The following is a 21914-nucleotide window of genomic DNA, read 5'->3' as shown; positions in this document are numbered from 1 at the left end:
TTAACAAGTGACATCAATAAGAGATCATAGCTTTCACCTGGATTCACCTGGTCAGTAAAAACGGCTAACTGGAGCTCGTCTGAGTGGTCGGCTGTGAAAGGCCTAACTTGTGCTGATTGCTTAGGTTCTGCTCAATACAGTGTTGTCCGGTTAGAACACGATGTTGAGGCCCATTACTCTCTTAACTGTCACCACACACACACACACACACACACACACACACACACACACACACACACACACACACACACAGACACACACACACACACACACACACACACACACACACACACACACACACACACACACTTTCATTGAAGGTATTTCCTTATGTGTGGTAATGCCTTGGAATCGTATTATTGTGGTTATTTCGATACACACACAACATTCAGACATTTGTGTTACTGTCGACAATAAAAAGTCCTCTCTTCGGATGACAATAACACTCTGACTGGAATGGGCAGGGGCAGTGTTCAGATGTGCATTTCCAAGCGCTCCGATTGGTTGGGAATGGCAGGGCTATGATGGGCTAGGCTGAACAGTCAAACTAACAGGACTTGAGGGAAACTGAAGGGACTGTGAGGTAAAGTTAGGTAGACAGGAGAAGAGAAGGACAGCCATTTTTACATGGTCATCTATGTCACTGAAAGAGCAGGTGTTCATAATGTTTGTACAGTCAACGTATGTTAAAATGGCTTTCCATAGACCCATTGAAAATGATAGAGACTTCTAGTGGCCATTGATGGCTTCCACCACACTTCCGCTATTTTAAAGTAGTCAACTGGGTGGGAATTCCTATGAGTTGTAGCCTCAATGAGCTATCCATGCTGTCACAGACAGCTAAAGTCATTCCGCTACCCAAGAATAGTAAAGCCCCCTTTACTGGCTCAAATAGCTGTCCAATCAGCCTGCTACAAACCCTTAGTAAACTTCTGGGAAAAATTGTGCTTGACCAGATACTGTGCTATTTCACAGTAAACAAATTGACAACAGACTTCCAGCATGCTTATAGGGAAGGACACTCAACAAGCACAGCACTTACACAAATGACTGATGATTGGCTGAGAGAAATTGATGATAAAATGATTGTGGGGGTTGTCTTGTTAGACTTCAGTGCAGCTTTTGACATTATCGATCATAGTCTGCTGCTGGAAAAACATATGTCACCCCCTGCTATAATGTGGATAAAGAGTTACTTGTCTAACAGAACACAAACAGTGTTCTTTATTGGAAACCTCTCACACATATTTTCATATTTCCATTTAAGAATGATGAAGGCCACTGTGTTCTTGGAGACCTTCAATGCTGCAGACATTTTTTGGTTCCTTTCCCCAGATCCGTGCCTCGAAACAATCCTGTCTCTGAGTTCTACGGACAATTCCTTCGACCTCATGGCTTGATTTTTTTCTCTGACATGCACTGTCAACTGTGGGACCTTATATAGACAGGTGTGTGCCAAATCATGTCCAATCAATTGAATTTAGCACAGGTGAACTCCAAGTTGTAGAAACATCTCAAGGATGATCAATGGAAACAGTATGCAGTAGAGCTCAACTTCGAGTCTCATAGCAAAGGGTCTGAATAATGATGTAGATACGGTATGTTTATTATTTTTAATATATGTACAAACATTTCAAACAACCTGTTTTAGTTTTGTCATTACGGGGTATTGTGTGTCGATTCCTGAGGTTTTTTATTTAGTCCATTTTAGAATAAGGCTAAAGTAATAAAATGTGGAAGAAGTCAAGTGGTCTGAATACTTTCCAAAGGCACTGTACATTTCCACTATCTCTTCTGACTATAGATAGGAGGGCACTGGCTGAGTTTCAGAGGTGGAATGGAACTCCTAAACTAATTCATACATTTCCTGAGCTAGTTTGTGTCATGACATGTGAATGTGCTATAACGTTGTTAGAAGGCTAAAGCTTGAATGAGACAAAGGTGACGGTAGATCACTATCCGTCTCTGACATTTAATCATGGGCGGGTTTTGTCTTCATTAGATTGCTAGTCAGCGTCTGGCTGTTTCAGATTCCCCTGTTGTTCCGCTGCAGGAGTCTGCTTCCCAGCTGCAGATGCTTCAGATGCTGCAGGAGGAAGACCACATTGAGCAGCTGCTGAAGGAGTACTTTGACATCGGCAGCAAGAGGGCTGCATAAGAGTATGCTCAAATGCCTGAAGGCACGCACCTACATAGTTCTAGTATGGACAGCTACTTGTTAACATTTAGGGTGGGTGGTCTTTTCTTGGTCAATTGAACTACAGGTGTATTACAGGAATGAGACCTGTCAGAAACAATGGGTTGATACTGTAATCCAAGCTCTATTAGAATACTTTACCATCATGTTTTTACATTTTATGGTTTATATGAAGATGCATTCTGTAAACAAAATTGTTGTATTGCTACTGTATTCATTGTTTTTGGCACCATAGAATCTCTCTCAAATCAAAGTCCTTAGAGTTGTTTTACACGTTACAGGGTGTGGCAAACATGCTCATGTTCAAATGCTAATGCAAAATTAAAAATAATGAAAAACAGAAATACGTGGTGAGAGCTAGTGTATACAAGGTGTTGGAACCAAAAATATTTTCCAATTGTTTCATTCAGTGTTCCAACCAGGCAGGTAGCCTAAACACACACAGGCAAAGATTTTCAGCTTGCAGGCAGACACTGGAATAAGTTCGAGTGTCATAGGAGCTTTGTTGCATTTTTGTTGTGGGACTAGAAGAAAAAAAAAAAATGCCTGGAACATAAAATAACATTATTAAACAGTTCCCATACTTTTAAAATAGCAGTTCTGTTTCCGAACTTCCGTTTCAGGCGCCAATTCTTGAAAAATGACACTCTTATCCGGTTTTTGGTTCTGTTCCCCGAACCAGTTCCAAACCCTGGTGTATAGATATACATTTGTGAGAGGATCCTCAAACCAAAGTCATGTTAGTGCCAAGGTGAATATAAGAAAACAATAACCCCTGGCTACACTCCCACCCAGTGACAGCATGTTCATAAAACATCCCTAACCCCACTGACATTCTAATGAAGAGCGAATGAGGAAGAGCAATTGACAACTTTATTCAGCAAAAATACATACAGGTACTATAAAAACAAAATGTCAACTCAAGTGAAACCTCATTGTTCAAATGAAAAGCATTATCAAAAAAATTGTACCCAACTAAATTACATTGACAGCCGAGATGAATTCATTCTCCATTCTCCATGGAGCTTTCCTGAGTGTCATCATTCTCTGACTTCTCATCATCTGAGAAAACAGAATCCATAAACATAATTACAGAAGGGTAGTGGATCTCAATCACTTAAGTAATAATGCCTGAGAAGCTGGTGTTGAGGATATATTGGTACTGGTGTTAGGCCCGAGACGAAGTCATGGCAAAAAAGTAGCTGCATTTGCATTTGTTAAAGCTGTTTTCTAGGTGACATTTATTTGGATACATCCATAACAATGAGCTAATGGGAGGCATGATTTCACCCGGCATAGAAAATATTCTCAATCAAGACACTTCTTTAGAGGAGCCAGCCAACAACACCGCTGACACCATCTTCAAACTGAAGCTGGAAAGACCGCAAACTAACTGCACTTCGTTTGACCCGTTTTCTATTGATAGTGTATACATACAAAACTACCAGTCAAAAGTTAACACCTACTCATTGAAGGGTTTTTCCTTTATTTTTTTAACTATTTTCTACATTGCAGAATAGTGAAGACATCAAAATGATGAAATAACACATATGGAATCATCTAGTAACCAAGAAAAGTTAAACAAATCAAAATATATTTTATATTTGAGATTCTGCCAACAGCCACCCTTTGCCTTGACAGCTTTGCACACCCTTGGCATTATTTAAACCAGCTTCATGAGGTAGTCACCTGGAATGTATTTCAATTAACAGGTGTGCCTTGTTAAAAAGTTAATTTGTGGAATTTCTTTCCTTCTTAATGCATTTGAGCCAATCAGTTGTGTTGTGACATGGTAGGGGGGTATACAGAAGATAGCCCTATTTGCTAAAGACCAAGTCTACATTACTGCAAGAACAGCTCAAATAAGAAAAAGTAATGGACTGTCATTTCTCTTAAGACATTAAGGTCAGTCAATCCATAAAATTAAGAACTTTGAAAGTTTCATCAAGTGCAGTCGCAAAAACCATAAAGCGCTATGATGAAACTGGCTCTCATGAGGACCGCCACAGGAATGGAAGACCCAGTTACCTCTGCTGCAGATGATAAGTTCATTAGAGATACCAGCCTCAGAAATTGCAGCCAAAATAAATGCTTCCGAGTTCAAGTAACAGACGCATCTCAACATCAACTGTTCAGAGGAGAATCAGGCCTTCATGGTCGAATTGCTGCAAAGAACCCACTACTAAAGGACACCAATAAAAAGACACTTGCTTGGGCCAAGAAACACGAGCAATTGACATAAGACCGGTGGATGATCTCCGCATGTGTATTTCCCACCGTAAAGCATGGAGGAGGAGGTATTATGGTGTGGGGTTGCTTTGCTGGTGACACTGTCTGATTTATTTAGAATTCAAGGCACACTTAACCAGAATGATTACCACAGCGATATGCCAACCCATCTGGTGTGTGGTTAGTGGGACTATCATTTTTTTTTCAACAGGACAAGACCCAACACACCTTCAGGCTGTGTAAGGGCTATTTTACCAAGGAGAGTGATGGAGTGCTGCATCAGATGATCTGGCCTCAACCAAATTGAGATGGTTTGGGATGAGTCAGACCGCAGAGTGAAGGAAAAGCAGCCAACAAGAGCTCAGCATATGACAGAACTCCTTCAAGACTGTTGGAAAAGCATTCCAGGTGAAGCTGGTTGAGAGAATGCCAAGTGTGCGCGAAGCTGCCAAGGCAAAGGGTGGCTATTTGAAGAATCTCCAAATATATTGATTTATTTAACACTTTTTTGGTTACTACATGATTCCATATGTGTTATTTCATAGTCTGTTTTCACTATTATTCTACAATGTATACAATAGTAAAAATAAAGAAAAACCCTTGAATGAGTAGGTGTTCAAAAACTTTTGACCGGTAGCGAACAGCCATAAAAATGATGCTTTGTGATTCGACTGGCTGACCCCGACACATTCATTACTATGGGACATCTGGAGATCGAATTTGAATATTGAAAAAATGTTGCAAATGTCAGAGACAGACAGCAAGGTTTATAGAAATCTCCACTGTTGAAAACTAAATGTTAGTCTAAAATGGGAGAATGTCTAGATGCTTTTTAAAGTGGAGAGTTTATAAAGTGAATGGCTGGACTGTCGAGACAGTGGATTGCGCAGTCAGATGGAACAGAATAAATAGCATTTTAACGTCATCGATTTAGCCGGTGGTAACTTTTGGAATAGAAACCGTCTGGAACGCACTTAACAAATTAACATTCAGGATCAGACCCACCACTTGTATAATGACCGACACAGTCCAGCATACCCATAGCCCATCTTGCCATAGGAGAGCACAACGGCAACAGTCATACTTACTCTCCAGTGTCTGCTGTAGTTCCTGGATGGTACTGAGGAGCACATGGAACTGTTTCTTCCTCAACTCCAGCTGAGGGACAAACAGACAATATATTAAGAAAACACCATACAAATCTATAATTAAATAAAATGTTATTTGTCAAATGCGCCGAAAAATAGGTGTAGACCTTACAGTGAAATGCTTACTTACAAGCCCTTAACCAACAATGCAGTTTAAAGAAAAATAAGTGTTAAGTATTTACTAAAATAAACTGAAGTAAAAAATACATATTTTTCTTAAAGAGCAACAATAAAATAACATTAACAAGGCTATATACAGGGTGTACCAGTACAAAATCAATGTGCGGGGGCACAGATTAGTGGATAAGATAGTCAAATAAAACAGGCCTACCTTATCTTCCACATTCTCTTTGATGTGAGACAACTGCTGGAGCTCTTTGTCAAGTGCCTCCAACTGCCTGTGGTGAAAAATAAGGGAAAAGATCACATTTAAAATCTAAATGAATATCGGCACGTACATGTTGGCTGCCTCCTTTAAACCGTGTAGAGAAAAGAGGCAGTACACTCACTTCAGTGTTTCATGGCGATCTGGATGTTGCTGGATGACTTTTGCCAGTGCATCATACTCTGCGAAATTAAAGGACACCAGGAACATTTAAGTCTACTCCAGTACCAGATTCATGTACTAAAAGTATTGACACAAGACTAATCAAATTGTGCAAGTTAAAAACAATAGATCATTTCCCCAAAAAGTATATATAGTCATCTTGCACTACAATACATATTTAAGTGAACCCGGGTTAACCTCACCTTGACGATTCTTTCGTATTCTCTTTGCCCTCTGGATCTCCTTTTTGCATTCTGATATTTTATCATGTGCTGATGTGATGTTTTGTTCTGAAGAGAAAGAGAATCAAATATGACGTGATTATAAATTCTGACAGTAGAACAGTGTAATGCAGGGTTGCCTAAACTCGGTTCAGGAACAAGTTCGGGAACCCTTGTGTAAAGGACTGAGATGCCAGTGTCATTTCTCTCACCAATGTCAGTATATATTTTCTCATAGTTTTCCATTTCCCGGAGGTTCATGTCATACACCAGCAAGGTCTTCCCCATTGAAAATTCACATTGTGCCAATGTACCCAACATCCTCTGGTACTGTGTGAATCTGCAAAAAGGAATACATTACAATTTCACTTTGAGAGTTTACATAACAGTTGATGTAAACTTCAATGAAAGTCAAACACCATTGGTCAATCTACACACACACACACACACACACCACTATGTGGACACCCCTTCAAATGAATGGATTTGGCTATTTGGGTCACAGCCATTGATTATAAAATTGAGCACACAATCTCCATAGGCAAACATTGGCAGTAGAACAGCCTTATTGAAGTGCTCAGTGACTTTCAACGTGGCACTGTCTGTCCTAGGATGCCACCTTCCCAACAAGTCAGTTCGTCAAATTTATGCCCTGCTACAGCTACCCTGGTCAACTGTAAGTGATTTTACTGTGAAGTGGAGCTCTGGGAGCAACAGCGCAGCTGCAAAGTGGTAGGACACACAAGTTCACAGAACAGGACCGCCGAAGTGTGTAAAAATAGTCTGTCCTCGGTTGCAACACTCACTACCGCGTTCCAAACTGCCTCTGGAAGAAACGACAGCAAAATAACTGTTGGTCGGCAGCTTCATGAAATGGGTTTCCATGGCCGAGCAGCTACACACAAGCTGGAGTGGTATAAAGCTCGCCGCCATGGGACTCTGGAGCAGTTGAAACGCGTTCTCTGGAGTGATGAATCAGGCTTCACCGTCTGGCAGTGTGACGGACGAATCTGGGTTAGGCGGATACCAGGAGAACGCTACCTGCCCCAATGCATAGTACCAACTGTAAAAGTTAGGTGGAGGCGGAATAATGGTCGGGGGCTGTTTTTCATGATTTGGGCGAGGCCCCTTAGTTCCAGTGAAGGGAAATCTTAACGCTACAGCATACAATGGCATTCTAGACGATTTTGTGCTTCCAACTTTGTGGCCACCGTTTGGGGAAGGCCCTTTCCTGTTTCAGCATGACAATGCCCGCGTGCACAAAGCGAGGTCCATACCGAAATGGGCTGTCGAGCTTGGTGTGGAAGAACTTGACTGGCCTGCGCAGAAACATGACATAAAACCCTTCAAACACATTTGGGATGAATTGGAAAGCTGACTGCGTGCCAGGCCTAATCGCCAAACATCAGTTCCCGACCTCACTTATGCTCTTGCGGCTGAATGGAAGCATAGTGCCCTTTGTTACAGGTGACAGTTTTAATATTCATCACGGCATCAAACGGTTGGCTGGACTTCACTTAAGACCCGTAGATCTCTACATTACTCCTTTTTGTTTACAAAGACCTTCTTCAAAAACATCCGTCTTATCGAACTTAGCTGTTGAAGTGTGGACAGAGTTGCCGAACCCCTTCACAGGATTGGTTAACACGAGGTCCCTAGGTTCTCCACCGAGATAGGCAAATCTGCTTTTAGTTTTAATGCCCCATACTGCTGTAACAAAATTCTAAAGACATTTCATCTTGATGTTCTGGTGCTGTTTAGGCAATCTAAAGTATTGATTGGGGACTTATTTGTGTAGGAATCTGACTGTTTTTCTTTGATTTGTGATGTTCTATTTGTGCTTTACATCTATCCACACATCCATTATGTGTATATTTGTGTTGTTTTATACAGGGTGCACTTGAAAGAAATACCTAGGTCTCAATATTTCTTCTCTGTTAGAATAAAAGGTTAAATAAAACACAAATACATAAACATTATCAGTCAAATCAACCTCTCCTTGAAAGCAATGATTGGTAGTAACTAACGTTCGTTAGTAGCAACAACGGCTTATCACACAGGGCAGAGCAGTCACATTTACCCTTCTTCAGGAGATCCAGTTGAATTGCACCATTTGGTAAAGCTCTTCAACAGAACATTGATACGTCTGTCGTCTCCTGCTCCGTCTCCATCAATGAGAAGACGTTTTCTAATAACTTCGTCTGTAATGGAGAAGTTCGCAATGAGCACATTGACCACCTCCGGACCAACAACCTTTGCAAGCTAACTTTAGCCTCATGGCTGCTAAACTACATTCACACTGGTTGTTCATGACAAACTCAAAAAGGTCCGCCATGCACACTTATGTGAAATGATGTAGTTAGCTAAACACAAGAGATATGTAGCGCCTATCACCACGTACTCACGAAATACTGTACACAATGATTAACTGCCTAGCACATTAGCTTGCATAGCTAACAAATACATGTAACGGTAGCTAGCGAACGTTAGCTAGCCAAACAATGTAGCTGAGGCCTTCAATAAAATATTAAAATGTAAATTTCAAAGATGCAGAACTATTTAAGACAGGTAGCTGCTTCATGATTAAGAAACCAATTTCAACACATTGGGTAATATCAAACAATTAACGATCTTACCATCAGTTACAGCACCCATTCGCCCAGCACGAACAGTTTCTTCTTTGAATAAAACTTTTTGTTCAAGGAAATATGCTGCGCTAAAAACTCGGACGTGGGAACTCGGGAATCTTCGACTTCAGTGCGTTCAAGACAACTGGAAACTCGTTAAAAGAAGAACTCCGACTGTGAAAAATCGATGTGAACGGTCATCCAACTCGGGCATCTTCTTAGAGTTCAGAACTGAAGATCACTGGCGCCATGATTTGACCTCGTTTTTTTCCCCGAGTTCCCAGTTGTCTTGAAAGATCTAACAAAGATAAGTTTGGAAACACTGTGGCACCAATAAACAAGGCTACGGGAAATGCCCCACCTTTATAAAAAAATAAAAAACGGATTGGTCAAAAGGCCTCGTTTTAATTGTGACAGCATGCGACTCGCACGAAACTGCCCTCTTCGCTCACCATTACGGTGCATTTATATTGCTGAAAATGGTTACTTGGCCCCTTTGACAAGGCACAAAATGGCACCAGTTTCAGGTCTTTGAAACCGCGTGCTGGCAAGGCAGCGACGTGCGTGCTTGCTGGTGAAGTGACGTCTGCGTCCCAGAATGCATTCTGGTAAACAGACATGGAAGCACCTGGTAAAGACCTCCACAGTCAGTGAGCATTGCATTCGTTCTTTTTTTCACGATCTTCTTACTTTAATATCTGCCACATTCAACAGATTTTCACCTATCTGCCATCATATTTGCACCCCCAACGTCCAGGACCCTTGTAAGTGCAAATACATAATGTTCCTATTAAGGCTGTTAATTACTTATGCTGTGCTTTTGCCAACTAGCTAGCTAGCAAGCTTACTTGGGCTAGCGCTAATGTTAGACACTCTTCGATTGATTGCAAAATTAGCTACATTTTGGTGAGATGGGCATCTTTTACAGCTAATTTCACAGTCAGATTATATATTTTGTGTTTGAATCTGTAGTTCTGTCATTAGTTATGTCATGTTATTCACTTGGTTTTAAGTGATGCAATCTGGAATCCAACATTCCCAGAGCTAACGTTAGCTAGCCAACTGTCAATTTGCCCATGGTGTCAGTCTGAGATGCAAGTACAGTCCCTAACTAATATAATACTAGTATCTAATATACTAATAACTGAACCAGTATCTGGGCAGAAGAGACGATGAATATGACGAGTTCATCGCCTCCTCTGCCCAGATACTGGTTCAACTAATACCTAGCTACCATATAGCTATGTTGTTTAGCTAACTAGTTAACTTCACATAGACATAACGTTAACGTGTTTAACTTCTGTTTCTGGCAAGCTATTAGCTACTTGGCCAACTAGTTTTTTTTTTGTGCCTTATTTTAGCAGCTAACTTTAATTAATTAGTGCAAATGTAGGGTCATTAGACAAATTGTTGAACTTGTGAACATAATCGTTGAGGGATGTGCAATGTCAACAAACAATGTCAATGCCACCATCAGCTGTCAGATGACAAGTGTCATTTTTTCTTTTTTCCCCTCGATGAGCCACTATTAAACATGAGTAAGTATGATGTTACTTTTAAGCTTGTCTCAATGGAGTGTAAATTATGCTATGTGCCACAATGTTGTGTGGTTCATATGAACAGTCATTTGCATGATTCAAGTGTGCGTTGGTTTTTCATTAGTGTAACTGACAAACCAAACCAAACCAAAAGTAGCCTTAAGACATTGTGTAAAACAGGCTTAATATTTTTTGTTCCTGTTGCTGTAAATCTTTTTCATTATTTTGACACAAACATGTAATTTACTCAAATAATACATTTGACCTACTAATGTTCTTGATTAGTAATTGTTTTAGTCAAGTTAACAAGTGGTTTCGCTCCATGTCACCCACCATCGCAGATTGTTCTGAAATCGTTTCTGTAGTTAGAAACCGATAAGATTAGCATTCCTGCAATGTTATTTTGTTTATATATATATATATATATATATATATCCCTTTTTCTCCCTAATTTTGTGTTATCCAATTGGTAGTTACAGTCTCGTCCCGTACAGACTCGGGAGAGGTGAAGGTCGAGAGCCGTGCGTCCTCCGAAACACTACCCAGCCAAGCCGCACTGCTTCTTGACACAATGCCTGCTTAACCCGGAAGCCAGCCGCACCAATGTGTCGGAGGAAACACCATACAACTAGCGACCTTGTCAGCGTGCATGCGCCCAGCCCGCCACAGGAGTCGCTAGAGTGCAATGGGACAAAGACATCCCGGCCGGCCAAACCCTCCCCTAACCCAGGCGACGCTGGGCCAATTGTCCGGCGCCCCATGGGTCTCCCGGTTGCAGCTGGCTGCAACAGAGCCTGGACTCGAACCAGGATCTCTAGTGGCACAGCTAACACTGTGATGCAGTGCCTTAGACCACTGTGGCACTTGGGAGGCCCTTGAAATATTATTTGATATCTGAGAAGTTAAGCTAATTGATTGCACCCAAATTGGCAATTTTATAGGATGAATATAATATTGAATAAATATAGTACCTATCATGCTATTTGGGCCAAACGTTTTTCTATCAATGAGTAAGACATGAGGAATCCAAAGAAATGGTCAAAAGCCACTCATGGACTCTGCCACACCCCACCCCAACAACCAGTATGTAGTGTCAGTTGGCTGACAAGTAGTGTAGAGTTGCGGCTCGGAGTATTGTTTCTTCATTCTATGTAATGTATTCTCTGTGAATTTGAATCTGTTTTTTTCCCCCTGTTCAGAGAAATTAGTCATTGAAGTTGTTAGGTTTATGTCCCATCCTACGTCCTGATATTACCAGGTTCTGACCATGAGATGATGCTGTTCCTGCTTTTAGGTGATTTTAATATTTATTTATTTTTAATTAAGAATCCTCCCCCTCAATGTTAAAGGGATAGTTGACCCCAATTACAAAATCACATATTTGTTTCCGTACTCTGTATGCAGTCTATGGACAAGGTATGACAGCAACCCATGCTTTGGATTTGTTTACCTGGCCACTGTTTCAAATGCTAACTTTTTAGCATTTGTGGCCTACATCCAATGCAAGTCAATGGTACCTATATTAGCATTTTCAGGCTTCATATCCATCTATAAGTAAAATAATGGAGTTCCACAAACATTTTTTCGATACTTTAGGATGATTTGGATATGAATGCAGATATGATCTGCATTACTGTGCAGCCGTATTCATCGACCTGGCCAAGGCTTTCGACTCTGTCAATCACCACATTCTTATCGGCAGACTAAACAGCCTTGGTTTCTAAAATGACTGCCTCGCCTGGTTCACCAGGCTTGTGGGTTGTGGGTTCGATTCCCACGGGGGACCAGTATGGAAAAAAATGTATGCATTCACTACTGTAAGTCGCTCTGGATAAGAGTGTCTGCTAAATGACTAAAATGTAAATGTAAAAATGTACTTCTCTGATAGAGTTTAGTGTGTAAAATCGGAGGGCCTGTTGTCTGGACCTCTGGCAGTCTATGGGGGTGCCACAGTGTTCAATTCTCGGGCCGACTCTCTTCTCTGTATACATCAATGATGTCGCTCTTGCTGCTGGTGATTCTCTGATCCACCTCTACGCAGACGACACCATTCTGTATACTTCTGGCCCTTCTTTGGACACTGTGTTAACTAGCCTCCAGATGAGCTTCAATGCCATACAACTCTCCTTCCGTTGCCTTCAACTGTTCTTAAATGCAAGTAAAACTAAATGCATGCTCTTCAACCGATTGCTGCCCGCCCATCCAGCATCACTACTCTGGACGGTTCTGACTTAGAATATGTGGACAACTACAAATACCTAGGTGTCTGGTTAGACTGTAAACTTGCCTTCCAGACTCATATTAAGCATCTCCAATCATCCAAAATTATTAAATCTAGAATTGGCTTCCTATTTCGCAACAAAGCATCCTTCACTCATGCTGCCAAACATACCCTAGTAAAACTGACCATCCTACCGATCCTCGGCTTCGGGGATGTCATTTACAAAATAGCCTCCAACACTCTACTCAACAAATTGGATGCAGTCCATCACAGTGCCATCCGTTTTGTCACCAAAGCCCCATCTACTACCCACCATTGCGACCTGTACGCTCTCGTTGGATGGCCCTCGCTTCATACTCGTTGCCAAACCCACTGGCTACAGGTCATCTACAAGTCTCTGCTAGGTAAAGCACCACCTTATCTCAGCTCACTGGTTACCATAGCAGCACTGACCCGTAGCACGTGCTCCAGCAGGTATATCTCGCTAGTCATCCCCAAAGCCAATTCCTCCTTTGGCTGCCTTTCCTTCCAGTTCTCTGCTGCCAATGACCGGAACGAACTGCAAAAATCACTGAAGCTGGAGACTCACATCTCTCTCACTAGCTTTAAGCACCAGCTGTCAGAGCAGCTCACAGATCACTGCACCTGTACGTAGCCCATCTGTAAATATCCCATCCAACTACCTCATCCCCATACTGTATTTATTATCTTGCTCCTTTGCACCCCAGTATCTTTACTTGCACATTCATCTTCTGCACATCAATCACTCCAGTGTTTAATTGGTATATTGTAATTACTTCGCCACCATGGCCTATTTATTGCCTTACCTCCCTTATCTTACCTCATTAGCACACACTGTATATAGACTTTTTTCTACTGTATTATTGACTGTATGTTTGTTTATTCCATGTGTAACTCTGTGTTGTTGTATGTGTCGAACTGCTTTGCTTTAGTCTTTTCCAGGTCGCAGTTGTAAATGAGAACTTGTTCTCAACTAGCCCACCTGGTGAAAAAAAAAAAAAAATGAAGTGTGAAAATACTAATATAGGTACCATTGACTTGCATTGGATTTCTGCCACAAATGCTAAAAAGTTAGAATTTGACACAGTGGCCAACGAAACCAAAGCATGGGTTGCTGTCATAACTTGTCCATAGGCTGCTTACAGGGTAAAAATATCCCTTTAACATTTGAAGGGGGTATTTCTTAAAACCTTTTTCACCTAATAGAGGAAGCAGCACCATCTAGTGGTTAGGACATAGTAACATCAGGAGGTAGGATGGGACATAAACCTAACTTAATTTGACTAAAGGGGAAAAAACAGCACCAAATTCACTGAGAATACATGAAGAAACAGTACTCCGAGCCGCAACTACTTGTCAGACATAGAGAAGTGATACTACATACTCGTTGTGGGTGTGGGAGTCCCTGGGTGGCTTTTGACATTTCTTTGGATACCTCATGTCTAACTCATTGTTTTGAAAAAAGTTTGGTCCAAATTGGATATTTATTAAATATGACATGAATCATATGAATTAAAATGGCCAATTTGGGTGCAATCTATTAGGTTAATTTGTTAGAGATAAAATTATATTGGAATCGAAACAATATCGAATGAATGCTAATCTTATGTTTCTCATAAGTGATTTCAGAACAATCTGAGAGGGTGTGTGTCAAATCCTTTTTCTTGTGCTTTTAGAGGTGGAACGACCCAAGTGACTCTCACTATTAATTTGCATGTAGACTTAATGCAGCTAATGCTAGCGAACCAGTAAATAAACAAACTAACTTAGGCATTTTTTGGCTCTCCGGATTTCAAAATGATTAGGCCTTCTTGCTAGTTGTACAATTTGGAAAATGTGGCTTTTGAATGAACTAGGCTTAACTCCTCTAATAATAATATGCCATTTAGCGACGTTTTTATCAAAAGAGTCTTAGTTATGCGTGCATACATTTTACATGTGGGTGGCCCTGGGAATTGATCACACAACCCTGGTGGTGCAAGCGCCATGCTCTACCAATTGAGCCATACAGAACCATGAGGTAAGGTCTCTCCTATCATTGCTAATGGAACCTACACTATGTTCCTTACTATGTAGGGCTTAGCGATATGCCCTAAAAATCGTATCTCTGTTAAAAAAAAAAAAAAGACATATGGACGATTCATGATGTATATCTTTAAAATGTTTTATTTTTTTTACTTTTGGTTTCTCGAAATAAGCTTTGTTGCATGCTTAAAGGTCAATACACTGCATCTAAAATTATATCTATACTAAATATAAGCCTCCCACATCCATAAGACTGACAAACCTGCTTTTTTTTCCCAATAATCACTGATCTGGCCATCAAGATTGTCAAAGAAAAATGATAGTTTTTTTAAAAAACAAATGTAACCAGAACCATGCATAATGCACATCCACTAGTAATGACCAACTTCTTGTAGCAGGCATTATAGAAAACATTAACACAGCTCTCATAAACACTCTCAAGCACAAGCCCACGTGCTAGTGAGTAACCAGTTAATCTTGATTTAATGTCTAGCCAACTTGGATCTATTTGCTTGCTAACAAGGTAGAACGGTTGAACTGTTATGAACACACCCTCCTGTCTGTCTCCTACTGTTTGAACAACAGCCTGTTCACTTTGTTTAGATATTGAAGTCAAGTGGCCTACCTGGTTAAGAAGATGCATATTTGTCAGAATGAGAACAAGTTTCCAATGTTATGCTCATTGCACATTTATAAAACACAGACTAGACAGCTAGCACATGACAGTCTGTGGCTAAAAGGCTGCGCGGTACAGGTAGCAGTGACAGAAACTGAGCATTCATTTTCCACAATCATGTTAATTGATATGCCTGTTTTTTGTAGGGACTTCTCTGTTCTACTTTTTGGGAGTTGAGACATAAAAAGGGTAACTTCTCCTCTATTACCGTAAAATAATGTCTCAATGTGTTTCGGTGTTAATATGACCTATTCTGTTGGACCAAACCCTCAAATGCAAATAGCGAGTTTAAACCGCTTGCTGTCAGAGAGGAAGAAGTTCTCTTTCGTTGTTGTGAGTGGCAGGGGAAGGGGCTTGGTGTCTGTGTGTGCAACTGAGAAAGTGCACACAGCACAGAAGGAGCAAAGGAGACGAGACCAAAAAGACAGAATGCTCATAAAAAAATTCATAAAAAATATACTGCTCAAAAAAATAAAGGGAACACTTAAACAACACATCCTAGATCTGAATGAAAGAAATAATCTTATTAAATACTTTTTTCTCTACATAGTTGAATGTGCTGACAACAAAATCACACAAAAATAATCAATGGAAATCCAATTTATCAACCCATAGAGGTCTGGATTTGGAGTCACACTCAAAATTAAAGTGGAAAACCACACTACAGGCTGATCCAACTTTGATGTAATGTCCTTAAAACAAGTCAAAATGAGGCTCCGTAGTGTGTGTGGTCTCCACATGCCCGTATGACCTCCCTACAACGCCTGGGCATGCTCCTGATGAGGTGGCGCCAACTCCTGGACAGTCTGTGGTGCAAGGTGGCGTTGGTGGATGGAGCGAGACATGATGTCCCAGATGTGCTCAATTGGATTCAGGTCTGGGGAACGGGCGGGCCAGTCCATAGCATCAATGCCTTCCTCTTGCAGGAACTGCTGACACACTCCAGCCACATGAGGTCTAGCATTGTCTTGCATTAGGAGGAACCCAGGGCCAACCGCACCAGCATATGGTCTCACAAGGGGTCTGAGGATCTCATCTCGGTACCTAATGGCAGTCAGGCTACCTCTGGCGAGCACATGGAAGGCTGTGCGGCCCACCAAAGAAATGCCATCCCACACCATGACTGACCCACCGCCAAACAGGTCATGCTGGAGGATGTTGCAGGCAGCAGAACGTTCTCCACGGCGTCTCCAGACTCTGTCACGTCTGTCACGTGCTCAGTGTGAACCTGCTTTCATCTGTGAAGAGCATAGGGCGCCAGTGGCGAATTTGCCAATCTTGGTGTTCTCTGGCAAATGCCAAACGTCCTGCATGGTGTTGGGCTGTAAGCACAACCCCCACCTGTGGACGTCGGGCCCTCATACCACCCCATGGAGTCTGTTTCTGACCGTTTGAGCAGACACATGCACATTTGTGGCCTGCTGGAGGTCATTTTGCAGGGCTCTGGCAGTGCTTCTCCTGCTCCTCCTTGCACAAAGGCGGAGGTAGCGGTCCTGCTGCTGGGTTGTTGCCCTCCTACGGCCTCCTCCACGTCTCCTGATGTACTGGCCTGTCTCCTGGTAGCAACTCCATGCTCTGGACACTACGCTGACAGACACAGCAAACCTTCTTGCCACAGCTCGCATTGATGTGCCATCCTGGATGAGCTGCACTACCTGAGCCACTTGTGTGGGTTGTAGACTCCATCTCATGCTACCACTAGAGTGAAAGCACCGCCAGCATTCAAAAGTGACCAAAACATCAGCCAGGAAGCATAGGAACTGAGAAGTGGTCTGTGGTCCCCACCTGCAGAACCACTCCTTTATTGGGGGTGTCTTACTAATTGCCTATAATTTCCACCTGTTGTCTATTCCATTTGCACAAAAGCATGTGAAATTTATTGTCAATCAGTGTTGCTTCCTAAGTGGACAGTTTGATTTCACAGAAGTGTGATTGACTTGGAGTTACATTGTGTTGTTTAAGTGTTCCCTTTATTTTTTTGAGCAGTGTATATTCTTGCGATACAGGGATTTGTAACATTGTGCTAAAATATACATTGGATTTAATAAAAATTAATTGTATATATCGCCCAGCCTTTCTACTACACTTAGCCTAGTAGGCCTAGGCTAGTTGAAGTTATTATGTAGCCTAGGCCTATATTCTGATTTAAGGATGTGTACAGGCCTCACTAGTATGTGCAGCTGAACGATAATGGAAGAAAACATTCTTCCACTCCCTCTTCTCTACCTTCTCTTCCTCTGCATCTGCTGCTAAAGCCACTTTCTATCACTTTTGCCTCTAACCCTAGGAAACTCTTTTCCAACTTCTCCTCCCTCCTTAATCCTCCTTCCCGTCTCTCCTCCCTCTCTGCGGACGACTTTGTCAGCCACTTTGAAAAGAAGGTTGACAACATCCGCTTCTCATTGACTCCTATTGAGTCCACTGGTCCCACTCACAAAGAACTACCCAATGCATTGATATTTTTCTCTCCTCCCTTCTCCAGATCATCTCTGGAGACCTCCCATGGTCCTTTGTAGCTGAATTGGTAGAGCATGGCGCTTGTAACGCCAGGTAGTGGGTTTGATTCCCGGGACAACCCATACGTAAAATGTATGCACGCACGACTGTTAGCCGCTTTGGATAAAAGCGTCTGCTAAATAGCATTTATTATAATTTATATTATTCCTCACTTCAACAACTCATCCCTGACTGCTTGCCCTCTAATTTGAAGAAGGTCAGAGTCGCTCCCCTCCTCAAGAAACCAACACTCGACCCCTCTGACATCAAACTACAGACCGGTATCTCTTCTTTCTTTTCTTTCCAAAACACTTGAGTGTGCTGTCTCTGACTACCTCTCTCGATCTTCTTGACGCTAACCAGTCAGGCTTCAAGACGGCTCACTCAACGGAGACCGCTCTCCTCTGTGTCATGGAGGCTCTACACTTTGACATAGCTGACTCTCTGTTCTCATCCTCCTAGATCTATCTGCTGCCTTCGACACCGTGAACCATCAGATCCTCCTCTCCACCTTCTCAGGGCTGGGCGTCTCATATTGGCAGGTCGCACCTACCAGGTGACGTGGAGAGGATTTGTGTCTGCACCAGGTCCTCTCACACCAGGGCTCGGTTCTAGGCCCTTTCCTCTTTTCTCTATCCACCAAGTCACTCGGCTCCTTCATATCCTCACAAATGATGTCTCTCCTATCATTGCTATGCAGATGACACTCAACTTATTTTCTTCTTACCCCCTTCTGACACCCAGGTGGCAACACAAATCTCTACGTGCCTGGCAGACATCTCAGTTTGGATGTCGGCCCACCACCTCAAGCTCAACCTCAACAAGACGGAGCTGCTCTTCCTCCTGGGGAAGATCTTCCCGCTCCAAGACCTCTCAACTCCATGGTGTCCCCCTCCCAGTGCGCCAAGAACCTTGGCGTGACCCTAGAAAACACCTGATCATTCTCTGCAAACATCAAAGCAGTGACTCACCCCTGTAGGTTCATGCTACAACATCCATAGAGTATGAACTTTCCTCACACAGGAAGCATTGCAGTTCCTTATCCAGACACTTGTCATCTACCATCTGGACTACTGCAATTCTTTGTTGGCTGGGCTCCCCGCTTGTGCCATCAAACCCTTGCAACTTATCCAGAATGCCGCAGCACGCCTGGTATTCAACATTCCCAAGTTGTCCCATCTCACCCCACTCCTCCGCCCACTCCACTGGCTTCCAGTCGAAGCACGGATCCACTTCAAGACCTGGTGCTTGCCTACGGAGCAGCAAGGGGAACTGCCCCTCCCTACATTCAGCTCAAACCCTACACCCCAACCCGAGCACTCTGTTCTGCCACCTCAGGTCTCTTGGCCCTCCCACCCCCAGCTATAGTGGAAATTAATCCAGATTATTGTCACTGTAACAAACAAGGCTCTAAATCTCAGTGTTTTAGGGCAATCCCCAATAACAACACAAAACTTGGTTGACTGAAAGTCGTCTGTTCTTTTGACCAAGCGATTGGTAGAACATTTTAAACGTGTATTTTCCCATATATAGACACACCCTATGCGTTTTCATAAAATCAACTATATGCATTGAGCTTACGGTTTGATGACATAAGACTAATGCCTCGAGGGCGCCAGAGATCTAGATAACCAGAAGAGAAAAAATCTAGCCTGACCCAACTATTCGCCTCGCTTTTGCAGATTCTGCCATTACATTCCTGAAGTTGCCGGTAATAGGCTACACGAGGAGTCGTCAACCTTTCTCATGTGAAATGCAAATTTATCTTATCATTTCTACCGATCGACATGCCAGTTATGGTTTTCATATGCACATTTTCGTGAAACAATTTAATTTATAATTAAGTCTTCATATCTCAAAATAATTGTCATGTGGTTATTCAAAATTCTATCCAAATGAAAATGATAAACCTAAAAAGTAACGGTACTTCTATGTCAAAGTAGTCTACATAAAGCCAACAAATAAAAACATTGCAACCTGCATGTAGAAAATAACCTGATAAAAATAAATGTCCAATAAATCACATTGGCTACACATGGGCTGTTTGCAACAAACTTTAAACATTGTATCAACTATTAACTTTGGGTCCAGCCCAAAGCTTGGCTATTTGCACAAGGGATAAGAATCAGTGCTTGACTTGGGCAGGAGCTCACCAGAGCTGAGTACCAACACCTCAAATGTTCTACTGCTTGAGCTCCTGTCCCTCTTATAGAATACTAGCTCAAAAATATTGTGGAGCTCCTGCACCTAAATATAAAGAGTACCAGCACTCAAAATGAGTACCGGAACCTATTTAAGTCCAAGTCAAGCACTGATAAGAAGTAATCCGGTAGGCCTCTTTTATGACGTTTCCACTGGATCAGAGCATGCCATGTTTCCCTTTCATGCTGAGTGGTTATCGAAAGGGAGAGAACTGGGAAGATTTTTCAAATAATTCTCAATGGATGTAAAAACAGACTTTGTTTGTTTTCTTCACCTCAACCTGCAAGCATTCCTTTGAGGAGCTCCCCAGATCATAAGTGGTGGTGTGTTAAGCCAATCAGAAATACTATCAGATCCCCAAATTGGTACATTTATATGTCTACATTTATGTGCACGCCGGGTAGCCTATAATCAAATAAATGTTGATTTCTCATGAGCCGAATACAACAGGTGTAGACCTTACCGTGAAATGCTTATTTACAAGCCCAACAATGCAGTTCAAGAAATAGTTAAGAAAATATTTACTAATAAACTAAAGTAAAACATTTAATTAAAAGTAATAACAATAACGAGGCTATATACTTCTATAGGTCTACTTCTATGAATGTGCGTCTTAACTCAACATTTGACAGGAGTGCTCCAAACAAAAGATGACTAAATTGACAAACTCCCAAATAGAATAAAATAAACCAAAACGTGTTTCTCACAAGTGCATCATAGATTGTGCACTCTGCAAACGTGTCCACTCCGACAATGATAAGGGGATGACGAATAATTATATTGAAGGCATTAACATAAATAACCGTAACCAAAGTATTTTTTTTTAGATTAGACATTTATAGGAATTAACGGTAAATGTACTACTGGTATATGTAATGGGGAATTGATATACATTAACAAAGAATTTACACAATGAAGTTATGAAACAATGAATGTGCACAAATTGGCGGGAGAGAGCGCATTCTGAAGAGAGAAGTGCATTGGCCATGCAGCATTTACGGTGATGCTGCCTCAGCAGAAGTCAGGGCATTCATACTTCTTGCGCTTCGTGGAGCAGTGCAGAGCTGTTGTCAAGGAAGTGAGATTGTGTTTTCTACAGGATGTACCGCCCCCACCTATTGTCAACCAATCATATCAATGCGAAGTTATACAGAGCCCTGCGCAATGTTAAAAAATTTGGGAGGTGCATGGCGATGCGGTACACAGTTAGATTTGGCCTCTGGACTCTCCGCTATTGCGTCACACTCTCCATACGGTGCCTCTAAGATATATACAGTTTACAGTTGAAGTCGGAAGTTTACATGCACCTTAGCCAAATACATTTAAACTCAGTTTTTCACAATTCCTGACATGTAATCCTAGTAAAAAGTCCCTGTCTTAAGTTAGTTAGGATCACCACTTTACTTTAAGAATGTGAAATGTCAGAATAATAGTAGAGAGAATGATTGATTTACAGTGGGGCAAAAAAGTATTTAGTCAGCCACCAATTGTGCAAGTTCTCCCACTTCAAAAGATGAGAGAGGGCTGTAATTTTCATCATAGGTACACGTCAACTATGTCAGACAAAATGAGAAAGAAAATCCAGAAAATCACATTGTAGGATTTTTTAGGAATTTATTTGTAAATTATGGTGGAAAATAAGTATTTGGTCACCTACATCAAGCAAGATTTCTGGCTCTCACAGACCTGTAACTTCTTCTTTAAGAGGCTCCTCTGTCCTCCACTTGTTACCTGTATTAATGGCACCTATTTGAACTTGTTATCAG

The 21914-nt window shown here is 41.7% G+C and overlaps 2 protein-coding genes across 4 annotated transcripts in view; one reads left to right on the top strand and one right to left on the bottom strand.

Moving 5' to 3' along the window:
* Positions 1 to 3056: 3056 nt before the first annotated feature.
* Positions 3057 to 9033, bottom strand: LOC100196455 (THO complex 7). The gene is given in 8 exon segments (NM_001141484.1): positions 3057 to 3259; positions 5515 to 5584; positions 5906 to 5972; positions 6084 to 6141; positions 6325 to 6411; positions 6555 to 6682; positions 8423 to 8543; positions 8979 to 9033. Coding segments are annotated over 8 exon segments (609 nt in total). The 5' UTR covers positions 8998 to 9033; the 3' UTR covers positions 3057 to 3200.
* A 541-nt stretch (positions 9034 to 9574) lies between these two features.
* LOC106583024 (ataxin-7) overlaps positions 9575 to 21914 on the top strand; it is a 45306-nt gene continuing 32966 nt past the window's right edge. The window contains exons 1-2 of one of the 3 annotated variants that reach the window (XM_014166763.3): positions 9577 to 9600; positions 9684 to 9733. The gene's annotated coding sequence lies outside the window, so the exon portion shown is untranslated. The other 2 variants (XM_045705503.2, XM_014166762.3) reach the window with 2 other exon arrangements.

This window comes from Salmo salar, chromosome 22 (genome assembly GCF_965601325.2).
Source record: "Salmo salar chromosome 22, fSalSal1, whole genome shotgun sequence".
NCBI classification, from domain to species: Eukaryota; Metazoa; Chordata; class Actinopteri; order Salmoniformes; family Salmonidae; genus Salmo; species Salmo salar.
Note: the sequence above shows the minus strand (reverse complement) of the source record. Positions and strands in the feature narration are given on the sequence as shown.